This window comes from Peromyscus leucopus, chromosome 10, assembly GCF_004664715.2.
Source record: "Peromyscus leucopus breed LL Stock chromosome 10, UCI_PerLeu_2.1, whole genome shotgun sequence".
NCBI lineage: Eukaryota > Metazoa > Chordata > Mammalia > Rodentia > Cricetidae > Peromyscus > Peromyscus leucopus.
The window spans coordinates 80,061,126-80,073,265 of record NC_051071.1 but is presented as its reverse complement, the minus strand read 5'-3'; the positions used below and the strand labels follow the sequence as shown (position 1 = coordinate 80,073,265).

Sequence of the window (12,140 nt, the reverse complement as noted above, 5' to 3'; positions counted from 1 at the left end):
GGGTATCATGGGAATATGCAAAGATGGACTACAAAATTTGGCTAATACTCTAGAAGGGGACAAAGAATTAAATAGTCCAAGAGAATTATCAGCCGAAGCTGAGAAGGAATTGGCTCTAGTAGAAAAGGCAATTTGAGAAGCACACGTGGATCGTGTGGATCCAGAACTTAAATGCATTCTTGTCATTTTCCCCTCCAGACATCCCCAACAGGTATTTTGATGCAGAGGGAAGATATTATATTGGAATGCATATTCCTACCATGTAAACCAAATAAGAAATTAAAGGCTTATATAGAAAAGATCTCTGATTTTATTCCAAAGGGTAAATTAAGACTTTGCCAGTTGACAGGAATGGACCCATCAGAAATTGTAGTACCTTTAACTAATGAGGAAATTTCATCACTATGGAAAGATAATGAATACTGGCAGAGAGGCTGCAGTAACTTTTTGGGAGAGATTAACAACCACTATCCCAAAAGTAAGAGACTAGAATTCATAAAGAAGACTGAATGGGTCCTTCCTCACATTGTATGACAAAAGCCAATTTTTGGAGTCCTCACATTCTATACTGATGCAAACAAACCAGGGAAAGCTGGATTAAATCAGTAGACTTAAGTAAAGTGGTACAAATTCCACACAGCTCTGTACAAAAGGCAGAACTGTATGCCATTCTTATGGTATTGATGGACTTCACAGAAACCCTCAATATAGTCACTGACTCTCAATATGCAGAGAGAGTTGTTTTACATATTGAAACTGTTGAATTTATTCATGATAATACAGAATTAACTTCATTATTCATACAATTTCAGGAAATCATCAAAAAAAGGGAACAACCTATATATATATAACACATATCAGATCCCATACAGGTCTGCCAGGACCTCTAGCACAAGGTAATGATGAGATTGATCAGTTACTAATAGGTAATGTGCTAGAAGCCTCAGAATGTCATAAGAAATACCATATAAATAGCAAAGGTTTGAAGAAGGATTTCTCCATCACTTGGCAACAGGCTAAAGGATATTGTGAAAAAATGTCCTACTTGTTCCATCTATAACCAAACTCCATTACCTACAGGGAGCAATCCAAAAGGTATACAAAGAAATGAAATTTGGCAGATGGATGTGTTTCATTTTGCAGGATTTGGAAGATTAAAGTATGTACATCATACCATTGACACCTATTCAGGATTTCAATGGGCAACCCCTATGAGTTCTGAAAAGGCTGATTCTGTGGTTACACACCTATTAGAAGTTATGGCCATCATGAGAATACCTGTACAAATTAAGACAGACAATGCCCCAGCATATGTCTCCAATAAAATGAGACAATTCTTTGCTTATTACAATATAAAGCATGTTACAGGTATACCACACAGTCCCACAGGCTAAGCAGTCATAGAATGTTCCAATTGAACTTTAAAGGATATGCTAAATAAACAACAACTGGTAACAATAACTCCTAGAAATAGACTGCATAGTGCTTTATTAACCTTGAATTTTCTCAATGCTGATGAGAAAGGAACAACAGCTGTGGAGAGACATTGGACTACAGACAAAGCTCCTGAGATAAACCAACCGGTTTATTTCAAGGTTGTGCTGACCTCAGAATGGAAACCTGGATATGTTCTACGTTGGGGAAGGGGTTTTGCCTTTGTTTCTGCAGGAGAAGAAAAGATATGGATACCAAAAAAATTAATAAGAATTCAATTCGAACAAGAAAAACCCCTTGATGAGGAGAAGTAAAAGCTCATCCACCAATGTGCCATATCTACAAGTTGTAAGAAAAATTTAACAATCAAAGTTTCAGGTGGGGTTCTGTTTTTGTCTTTCCAGGATAATGGAAATACCCATCTTCCAAAAATCATAAGGCCTTGGACACCCGGATGTTTAGAGCAGAAAGAAAGAATCTATTGGTACCAATCTACACATGGTAAAATCTCGCTGTCTAACATCTATCTCTCTATCAATCTAGAACAGTTTTGGTTCCAATTCAATTATAAGCCAAGCTGGCTTTGGAGATGGAATTGGCTCACTCCTTCTCTAAACCCAAGCATATTGCTAAAAGAAAAGTTTGAGAGATTCTTCAGTCCCATATCAGAAGAGCCCTCTGGTGTGGGCCAGAAGGAAACCAATAAAAATGGACCATTGTCTTCTATATTTTAATTCTCTCCATGCTTACTCTTGATTTCTGAGAATCCTTTCTTACACGCTATGTCCTCTTTAAATCCAAACCTCCCATTTTTGATAACAAATAAGTTTTTCCAATAGCAATCTCAGAAGTCTCCAGAAGGAAAATGGGGCCCCAACAACAGCAACTCTACCCAATCCAGAATGATGCCATGGTAATCATCATCATACTACACTTCTTGCCAGAATTTCAGACAATCTTACCCATTACTCTAAGACTTGCTGCAGAACCTACAGTAGTCTAACTGAGATTTAACTATCTGAGCTTTCTCACAGTACCCAACAGAGATAACTTCACCCCCTAAACAGCAGGAAGCAATTCTAAGAAAATGATGCCCCTGCTCCCTTAGGTTTCATAATTCTCAGGGTTATGGATGATGGTTATAGGGTTGGGGGTGGAAGAAAATATTAGACTCAGTATTCTAAAAAAAAGGGAAAAGAACAAAAGGAATGGATAGGTACAAGATATTATGGTAGATTATTGTATATACTAGTAAACAAATTTAGTAAAATAGCAACCTTAGATAATTTGCACTGTAATTTGTACTGTTATGGTTTCTTATATGTTGATACAAATGTAAACTATTTTTATATTCCTGTTTAACATAATTTGTATATTGATACAAATACAGAACTATATTTGTTATAATGTACATATATGTCTACTCTTATTTAAAATATTTTTATATTGATACAAATGTAAATTTATATCTGTCATACTTTATGTATGTTCTATTTCTGTTTTGGATATTCGGTATATTGATATATATTTAAGATTATTGTCATATTGCATATCGCACTATATATTCCTACCTCTGTTATAAATATTTTGTGTATTGTCACAATTTTGAAGTCATCGTTCTTTACCATACATTTGCTTATAGACTGCTTGCCTTGTTCACGTGAAACCTTAGTCCTTAGGTTATTTCAGTAGATAAGACTTAGAGATTTATAGTCACCTATGCCTGTCATCTCTATAGTTACATTAGTTAGATTATCCAGATTTACAGATACATAGTTCAGATGGACAGGTAATCTTCAAACACTTCATAGACCTAGAGAATATGGCATTGAAATAACTTAGAATTCTGTTGACGTGAGACACAATTGCTCCTGGCTGCACCAATTTGATCCCGAGAGAATGTTGTTCTTCTAAGACATTTCCATTTGGAAGTTTGTCTACTTGGCACAAAATGGCCTACTGAGCAAAGAACTGCCCTTGCCTCGACAGCTGACAGTATGAATGCAATGCTGTCCTTTCTGGACAAGCGGGACACAAGGAAAGCGACCACTGTACTCTGCCAAGACAGGGTTAGATGGTCTTTCAGAATTCCTGCTTCGGGAAAATGGTCTGAGAAATACTCTAGGCCTGTAGCCAATTTGAATGCACCAACAGTGCTGAGAAACATTAGGTGACTGTCCAGGCTGCCAGCTGTCTTGGTCTACTCTTGCAAGATTCCAAAAGTTGCTTGCATCCATCTACCATTTCTCAGGTACCATTATGTTCCTTCTCAGGTCTTTGATGGGATTAAAGAGTAGCAGTTATAGTTACAACTTGGTATATATAATATCTTACATAGAACATATTAAGTATTAGATACAGGTTCTTTAGCATAGGACACCTTTTGGAATGATCTTTGTAACATGCCATTTACCTATGCTCTATACTTCTCTAGATTTTAGTATGTGTTTCTTGCTTGATATTGTTTGCATTGGTTGTAGTTCCATTTTATCTAGGTCATTATCCCTCATTAATCCTGGATAACATTTGATAACCATTTCTTTGTATATAGTCTTCTATTAGGTTAGAACCTTCTTATTTAGACAAAAAGGGTGAGATGCAGTGGTAGCCATTCCAGCTTTAATCTGGCAGTTCCAACCCCCATCGAGACTTCAGCTACTGTCACGCCTAAAAGGCAGGGCCAAGGGAGGAGCATGGAGACCCGAGATCTGGATGGGCCAGCGTGCTCTTGGTTCAGGGACCCTGAATGGTGGAGGTGGAACAAACAGAGCTCCAGAGAACATGGCTACATTTCAATACACATTCCCCACACTCAGTGACCTACCTATCCCTTAATTTGTAAGTTATGCCATTAAATAAATATCCTTTTAACTACGTGGAGTAGCCTTAATAATTTCACCAATAGCCCACCCTAGAGGAGGACTGTATTTACCTGTCCCAATATGGAATGTTGTGATTATAGACATGTATCTGTTCACTTTTATATTTATGTCCAGAGTTCTTACAATTGGTGTATGGGAGCCAGAAAACAATAATGGCATTTAAACAAAAAGATACTCATCACTATATGTGTTTAGCAAAGATATCAATGAAGAAGAAAACTGAGAGTGAATTATTTTATTGCAGCCTTATGCGAAAAAGGAGAATGTAATGGGTAGGCCTTGGGACTTTTGAAAAACACAATTAATGAAGAGATCACAACAGAAGACTTCAAAAACAGATCCAGGAGTTGCTTGAAGCCAGTTGAGAGTCTTTCCAGACCCTGAAGCTAGCAGGGAGGCTGATGACTGAGGAAGACCCCAGAGGAAGAGCACTCACATGCAGAAGTCATGTTCCCTGTTTACTGCCAGCAAGAACAAAGCTCCAGGTGAAAGACACAGCATTCATTATTTTCAGAGCACTCCTCAGAGTCACAGTTCTCATCACATACATGGCAGGCATTTGTGGAGAAGAAGATGCTACAGGGCTCCCTTACGGCTCTGAGTATATCCATGAGCTCATGACAAAGTTGGGCATATCTGTCTTCCTCGACGTAACCGGAAACATTATAGCATTGCAGAGGGGCAGGGTAGTGCTCCACAGTCATCTTGGTCAAGTTGGCTGTGTGATGCAAAAGGTCCTTCAGGACAGGCATGGAGAAATCATTGTATGAAAAGTTAACCTCGGTGAGCTGGGAGCACTTGCTGAGGGCAGGGATGAGGTCAGTGGGCTGAGAGTCATCCATATTACAACGCTGAAAGTCCAGAGACTCCAGAGTATCTGCTACATTCTCTAGCAGCACTCCAAGAGGCTTGAGACATGAAGTCACAAACTCAGATCCTCTCAAGTCCAGATGATTTAGCTGACGAAAGCTTTGGCTCAAGGGGAAATATTTCAAGTCCAAACTTGACAGCTCACAGTTTTTGATGGAGAGAGTCTCCAAGTTGGTTGTCAGGGACCTAGAGATAGACAAAGCAGTTAGTTCAGAAAAAAAGTATTTGGAGTGGTGTATACTGGGTTTATAAAGAGGAAGACGGGGCACATCATGTCTCAAGGTCAGTTTGACTATATGAACAATCAGAGTACCAGGGTGCTGCCTCTTGGAGTCTACTAAATCAAGTCACACCCACAACTCTCACCATAATTGTTCCCAGTCACTGGCAGGCCCCATGCACATGCTAATCCTTAGAGTAAACTGGAAAGGTTTGCTCTGGTAGCTGATCCACCTCCCTATCCTTGCTTACCTGAGTATTTGTTTCATGTGGTCTTTGAGAAAGAAGATGTCACCAATGGAGAGATGCTGCAGACAGTGGAGGTTGGAGAACTGAGCAAAGGCCTTGGTGATATGCTTCTCAATGTCTGCTGTCCTGTAGACAAGCCTGAAAGTGTTCTGGCCCTTGTTTTTCAGGGAGAGTTTGCAAAGACTTCTCATCTTTCCAAGGCAGGAAGCAAATTATGCCATTTTGGACACATTCCAGGCCAGGTTCAATTCCAGGTCCTCAATGTGTCCTGGGTGAAAAACATTCAAGATCTCTTTCACAGTGCACATAGGCACAGTCCAAATCTTCATGTTCATACAGTGCAGCTTTAGAAAGTCTTTTCTCTGCTGGACCCACTGCAAGAAGCATGCTTGCTCTTCATTCAGATGTAGCCTGAGGTAGAGGTCAGTTACCACCTTCAGATGCCACCGCCTCAGTGCATATCTGGGAAGGTCCTTCACTACAGGCCTCTCATCCACAGTCTCTGCTGAACAGACCCCATCCTCTCTTCCAGTCCATATGTTCAAGAACTCATGGTGAACATTCCTCAGGTCAAGCACCTGAAGTTTCTCACTCCTGTGGGTAAAACGTGTAAAGTGTCAGCAGACATGACAAGCCCCAACACCCAACAAGTTTCCACTACACCAGCAAGTTTCCACTACACATCTCTAATGTCAGCTCTTCCCTCCTGCCAAGGTCTCTTCAGCACCAAGTGTCCAACATAGGAACTCATGTGTGTCATGGAAATCTCCCGTGAGCTGCATGTGTACAGCTGACCACTTTCCTTCCACTAAGTTACTCTCTATTTCTACCTAGTCCCATGTTAGTGGTTGTTGGAAAGCCAGGGATAGGCTCCTTCCTCTCTGGCTACCTCTACTCTGTCCTCTAATCCATACTCAACCGTCCTTACTACAGGAAACAATAGGTTTCAAGGCCCCTGCATTCCAGCACCATGACCCCATCAGAAGCCTCTGACCCACCTACAAAGCCATTCTCCCTGACCCACGGTCTCTTCCACGGGCCCCTTGTGTCTACAGTACTTGGTTGTTGCTTACCCAGAGTGAAACTCTCTTTTCAGATGCGTGTCTACTCCATCTAGCACAGCCTGGAAGGTTTCCAAGTTGGGAGTCTTCATCAACGTCCCCACAGGGAGGCAGGGGAAAGGCCAGGCTTCCACCATTGCCTTCACAATCCTAGTGTGTCTGCCATTGAAGGCGTCCTTGAACAGTGCTGGGAAGAGCGTCCAGGGCAGTTTCTCCAGAGCAGAGATGGCCAAGGCCTCATTTCTCAGCAGCGCCTGCCTGGCCAGCTCCTCCAGTGTGGGTGGGGTTTGACCAATCTTCATGAATGGTCTTCAGTCAGAAGGTTCCTGGGGAAGCATTCAGGTGAGCATATACCCTGTCTCGAAATAACAAAACAAAACCAAACAAAACAAAAATCTTCAACTCAAGCATTGTTTTGGCTGAATCACCAGACCCCCAGACAAGGCCACCACAGAGCTGATATCCGATGCAAAACACATTGGAGTTTATTGATAACAAGCAAGCTTGAGCTTGGTCTGTGTTGGATATCTGATAAAACAGGTGGTGGAGGATGGCCCTGAGCTCTCAGGGTGAGCAGCTTTTAAAGAAAACATAAACAAGGGTGGTACAAGCCTTGGTGTCCTATGATTGAGTGAGGGTGTATAAGCTTTGAATTTAGTGCTTGGGGGTTACAGTTTTCATTTTGGGGGGAGGGCTGGCAAGTCCCAGGCTCTGTCCTTGAGTTTCCATGGGGGCCGGCTGGCCTCACATGTTCACATTGACTCATGCACATAGCTCTCAGCTGGTGAGGGATCCCAGAGAGTAATCAACTGGCTGAACCTTCAGAAGTCAAAGTATGTGCACAAAGGGAGCTACTGCAAGGACTCTATATTTTTTTTGTGTGGGTGTTTGTTTGTTTATTTTTGGAGACAGGGTTTCTATGTGTAGCTTTGCCCCTTTCCTGGAACTCCCTTTAGAGACCAGGCTGTCCTTGAACTCACAGAGATCTGCCTGCCTCTGCTTCCCGAGTGCTGGGATTAAAGGCATGTGCCACTACCGCCGAGACCCATTTTACTCTTACAATACTTGTTGTGTGCATTAAGAAATTAATCAGCAGAGACATGGACTATGTCTTTTGTTCATGGACCTCCCAGAAACTGCTTGCTCAAGTCTCAGCAAACTGAAATTGAGGCCTGATCTCTGAGAGAGGACAGAGTAGCCTGTTATGGTGTCTGCTTGGCCCTTTCAAGAACTACATGGTGTCCTGAAATGATGTGTAACTCCAGTCCTGGGAAATCTGAAGCCCCGATTTGACTTTCTTGGGCAGCAGGCATACACGAGGTATACATTCATACATGCAGGCAAAACATTCCTACACCTAGAATGAATCTTAAGGAGTTTGGATCAGTACCAGGAATGGCAGCAAATGCCTTTAATCCTCACACTGGGAGGCAGAGGTAGGTGGGACTCAGTGAGTTCAGTACCAACCTGTTCTAAGTAGGCAAACCAGTCAGGCATACAGAGTGAGCATCTACCTTAAAAATTTTTTAAAGCTGGGTGGTGGGGGCACACACCTTTAATCCTAGGACGAAGGAGGCAGATTCAGGTAGATCTCTGTGAGTTCAAGGCCAGCCAATCTACAAATTGAGTTTTGAGCCATGAAGGGATTACAAGGATAAACTGGGAAATAATGTAAAATAAAATAAAAACAAACTGGGATAGGAAAAAATAAATAATAAACGGAGGAAAAAAGAGCTAAACACAAAGTATGAGGAAGACATATGGATGTGGGACATGTTCAAACACAGAGGAATCCCATGGAAACACAAAATTGGTAGCCATAATATATAAGTAAAGGACGTGTATTGTGTGTGTGTGTGTGTGTGTGTGTGTGTGTGTGTGTGTGTGTGTGTAAATGACCTAAGAAATCATTATGAGACAAAGAACCATCAAAGATGCTAGGAGTTTCTTTTGTGTTGGCTGTCTACTACTGGTCATTGAATCTGTCCTTAAGAGTTCTTTGTATCTCCAGGGAGACTGCATTTGAGAGAACTATTTGTCAATGGCAAGTCCTTATCAACTGGAGACAGAGTCTGGGTTAGGGAGGGAAGCTTGGTCCACTTATCTCAACACCAGCACCCCATGTGGTGCAGACCCATGCAGGCCCTGTTCATGCTGCCACAGTCTCTCTGAGTTCATAAGTGCAGCAATTCTGCTGTGTTTAAAAAGGGTTCCTGGGTTGGAGAGATGGCTCAGAGTTTAAGAGCACTGGTTGCTCTCTCAGAGGTCCTGGGTTCAACTGTGGCTCAAAACCATCTATAATGAGATCTGGTGCCCTCTTCTGGGCTGTAGGAATATATGCAGGTAGAACACTATACATAATAAATACATACATTTAAAAGAAGAAGAAGGAGGAGGAGGATTAGGAGGAGGAGGAGAAGGAGGAGGAGGAGAAGGAGAAGAAGAACAAGAAGAACAAGAAGAAGAACAAGAAGAACAAGAAGAAGCATTCCTGGTATTCTTTGTCCCCTCTGGCTTTACACTTTTACTTCCTCTTCTTCCACAGGATTCCCTGAGCCAACAGGAGAGAGTTGATGGAGACATCCCATTTAGACTAGTATTCCAAGGTCTCTCACTCTCTAACCAGCCTCATTACTCTCTCTCTCTCTCTCTCTCTCTCTCTCTCTCTCTCTCTCCATCTGTGGGTGTATGTGTGTCTGTGTATGCACACGAGCATTGTGTCATGATGTCCAGGAGAGGACAGACAATTTCCTAGCCTCTACTATTCCTGCTGGGCACTGAACTTGTGTATTCTATAACAGCAGTGCATACTGGAAACCTCTGAGCTTCCCTCCATGCCCTGTAATCCTTCCTTTCTAAAACTCCTTACAGATTCCTGAGAACAACTGTGACATTGCCCTCTCTGACACATTTTTTTAAAAATTAATTAATTACTTTTACTATTATCAGCTTGATACAGTATAAATTCCTATCCTAGTAGGGAAATGTACATTGAGGCTTGCCCAGTAATTGAGTAAAACAAAACTTATTATAAGTCATATTCATCCTAGGGTCCACCTTGCTATATAGTCTTCCTGGTTCTGTTGGTCAGTCTGATTGTTCTTTGCTTTATATCTAGTATCCACTTATGAGTGAATGCATACCCTATCTGTCTTTCTGGGTCTGGGTTACCTCACTCAGGATGATATTTTCTAGTTCCATCCATTTGCCTGAAAATTTCATGCTGTCATTGTTTTTCTCTGCTGAGTAGTACTCCATTGTGTATATTTTCTTACCACATTTTCTTAATCCATTCTTCAGTTGACGGGCATCTAGGTTGTTCCCAGGTTCTGGCTATGAGGAAAAATGCTCCTCTGAACATAGTTGAGCATGTATCTTTGTAGTATAATTGAGCATTCTTTGGGTATATGCCCAAGAGTGGTATGGCTGGGTCTTGAGGTAGATTGATTTCCATATTTCTGAGAAACCTCCATACTGATTTCCACAGTGGTTGTACCCTGACACATATTTAAAATTGTTTTGAGAAATGGTTTAATGGAGGCCACACTAGCATCAGCCTTTCTATATAGCCAAAGATGACCTTGAATTTCTGAGCCTTTCACTCAAATCTCCAATTATGGAAAGGCAGGCATGTTCCAAAATTTCCAGATCACAAAACCTATGGTTTTGTAAATGCCAAGCAAGGACTTTACTATTTGAGATATAGGTAGAGAAATGTTTTCAAAAAAAAATTTTTTTGTTTTATTTCAAGACAGGGTGTCCCTGTGAAGTTTTGGTGCCTATCCTGGATCACGTTCTGTAGACCAGGCTGGGCTTGAATTTACAGAGATCTGCCTGGCTGTGCCTTTGAGTGCTGGGATTAAAGGCTTGTGCCACCACCACCTAGTGCATTCCAAAATATTAATGGATCCAAGCCTTCCTCCTGCCTGACCCTCTTGAGTAGATGCTACTTCAGTTTACTGACAGAGCATCCAGTTCAGGCCTTGAGTTCCAGAACATATTCCAGACTGACTAGGTGTTTTTCACAGGGTCCATTGACAAAAATAGCTCTTAATTATTTTTGTTTCTATTATCAGTAACAGATTAAATCACAAACTGACTCAAACTCAGACTGCCTTTGTCACAAGCATCAATTTCAGTGACACATGATGATTCCTAACAGTAATCCAAAGAGGAAGGATGCTGCTGCAGGAGGATTATAGGAGTTAGAGTTCCAAAACAGCCTTGGCTTCAGAGCAAGACTCAGGCACTGGAACAAATTCAAAACTAAGTAATAAGCAAATTAAAGAACAAATCAACAAACTCAGTGTTTGTAGTAATTAACAAGAGGAATGTTTATATTGATCTAAGACTTTTGAGGGTGTTTTCACAAAGAGTTCTGATTCAATAAACAAAATGATTGATTGTTATTTGTAGAATTAAAGGGGTAGAGATTGAGCCATCCAATCAAATTGCAGCTTTGGAGTTGTAAGTTAGAATCAATAGGGAGGGTGAGCAAGAAGCTATATAAAGGCTTCAGGAGAGCCATGGAAGATACTGAGAGACCTGGAGCCTGGAGGAAGCCCCTGGCTCAGCTGGGATAAAGAGACTGTGGTCAGTGCTCAGAAGTGGTGAGTAGATGTCCTCCCTTGGGTCATGCGGTTTGATAAAGGGACCTTTAGAACAAGATGGATCAGGAAATTTTCATTTCTGTCTTTTCAGATGAACACATTGAAGACAATGAGAAAAATCTAAATGAAGTTTTACCTTCGGCTCAAATGTCTTTCTGTGATGAAATCTTGTTGATTTCATTATGGTTGTTGATTGTTTTGAAACAATGGTTTCCTTCATTGTTCAACCTGTCCTAGAACTGGCCCTGGAGTTCTGGGGAGGCTGGATATCAAGATCCTCCTGACTCAGGGTGCTAAGGTTATTAGCATGTCCTCTCATACTGTGGGCCCTTCATGTTACTGTTTATATTTGTTTTTGAGGAGCAAGGGCTCGTGTGGACCTGTAGACAACATATTTTTGACTCCATGGCATTTCCTCTGCCCAAGGCTCCTTCCTGGGGAGGTGTGTTTCCATTACTCACTTCAGTGTATCAATTCTGTTTCTGGAAACCACTGGACAGGCATAGGAGTGATATAGCTAACTGAGGGGCAAAGGACATGCTCCTCTTTACTGCCAACAGACACATGACGGGACTACCTGTTATACATACAGCATCAGCGATATCTAGTGCAGAGTCATGTAACAATTAAAACCCTATAGGCCTGTCTTATGGCCCTGAGTGCATCCATAAGCTCAGAACACAGAGAGAATCTCTCTGAGGACAAAACCCTGAGGATCTTAGTGCAAGCCTGACACCTTGAGTTCGATCCCCGGAATTCACAGAAGGAGGAACCTGACCCCCAAAAGTGGTGCTCTGACCTTCACATGCATCCTG

The 12,140-nt window shown here is 41.6% G+C and overlaps 1 protein-coding gene across 1 annotated transcript; it reads right to left on the bottom strand.

Annotated features, from left to right (window-relative positions):
- Positions 1-4,774: 4,774 nt before the first annotated feature.
- On the bottom strand, positions 4,775-7,017 carry LOC114688448 (preferentially expressed antigen in melanoma-like protein 7). Its single transcript, XM_028863048.1, is given in 3 exon segments — positions 4,775-5,372; positions 5,658-6,245; positions 6,728-7,017. Coding segments are annotated over 3 exon segments (1,476 nt in total).
- Positions 7,018-12,140: the final 5,123 nt, after the last annotated feature.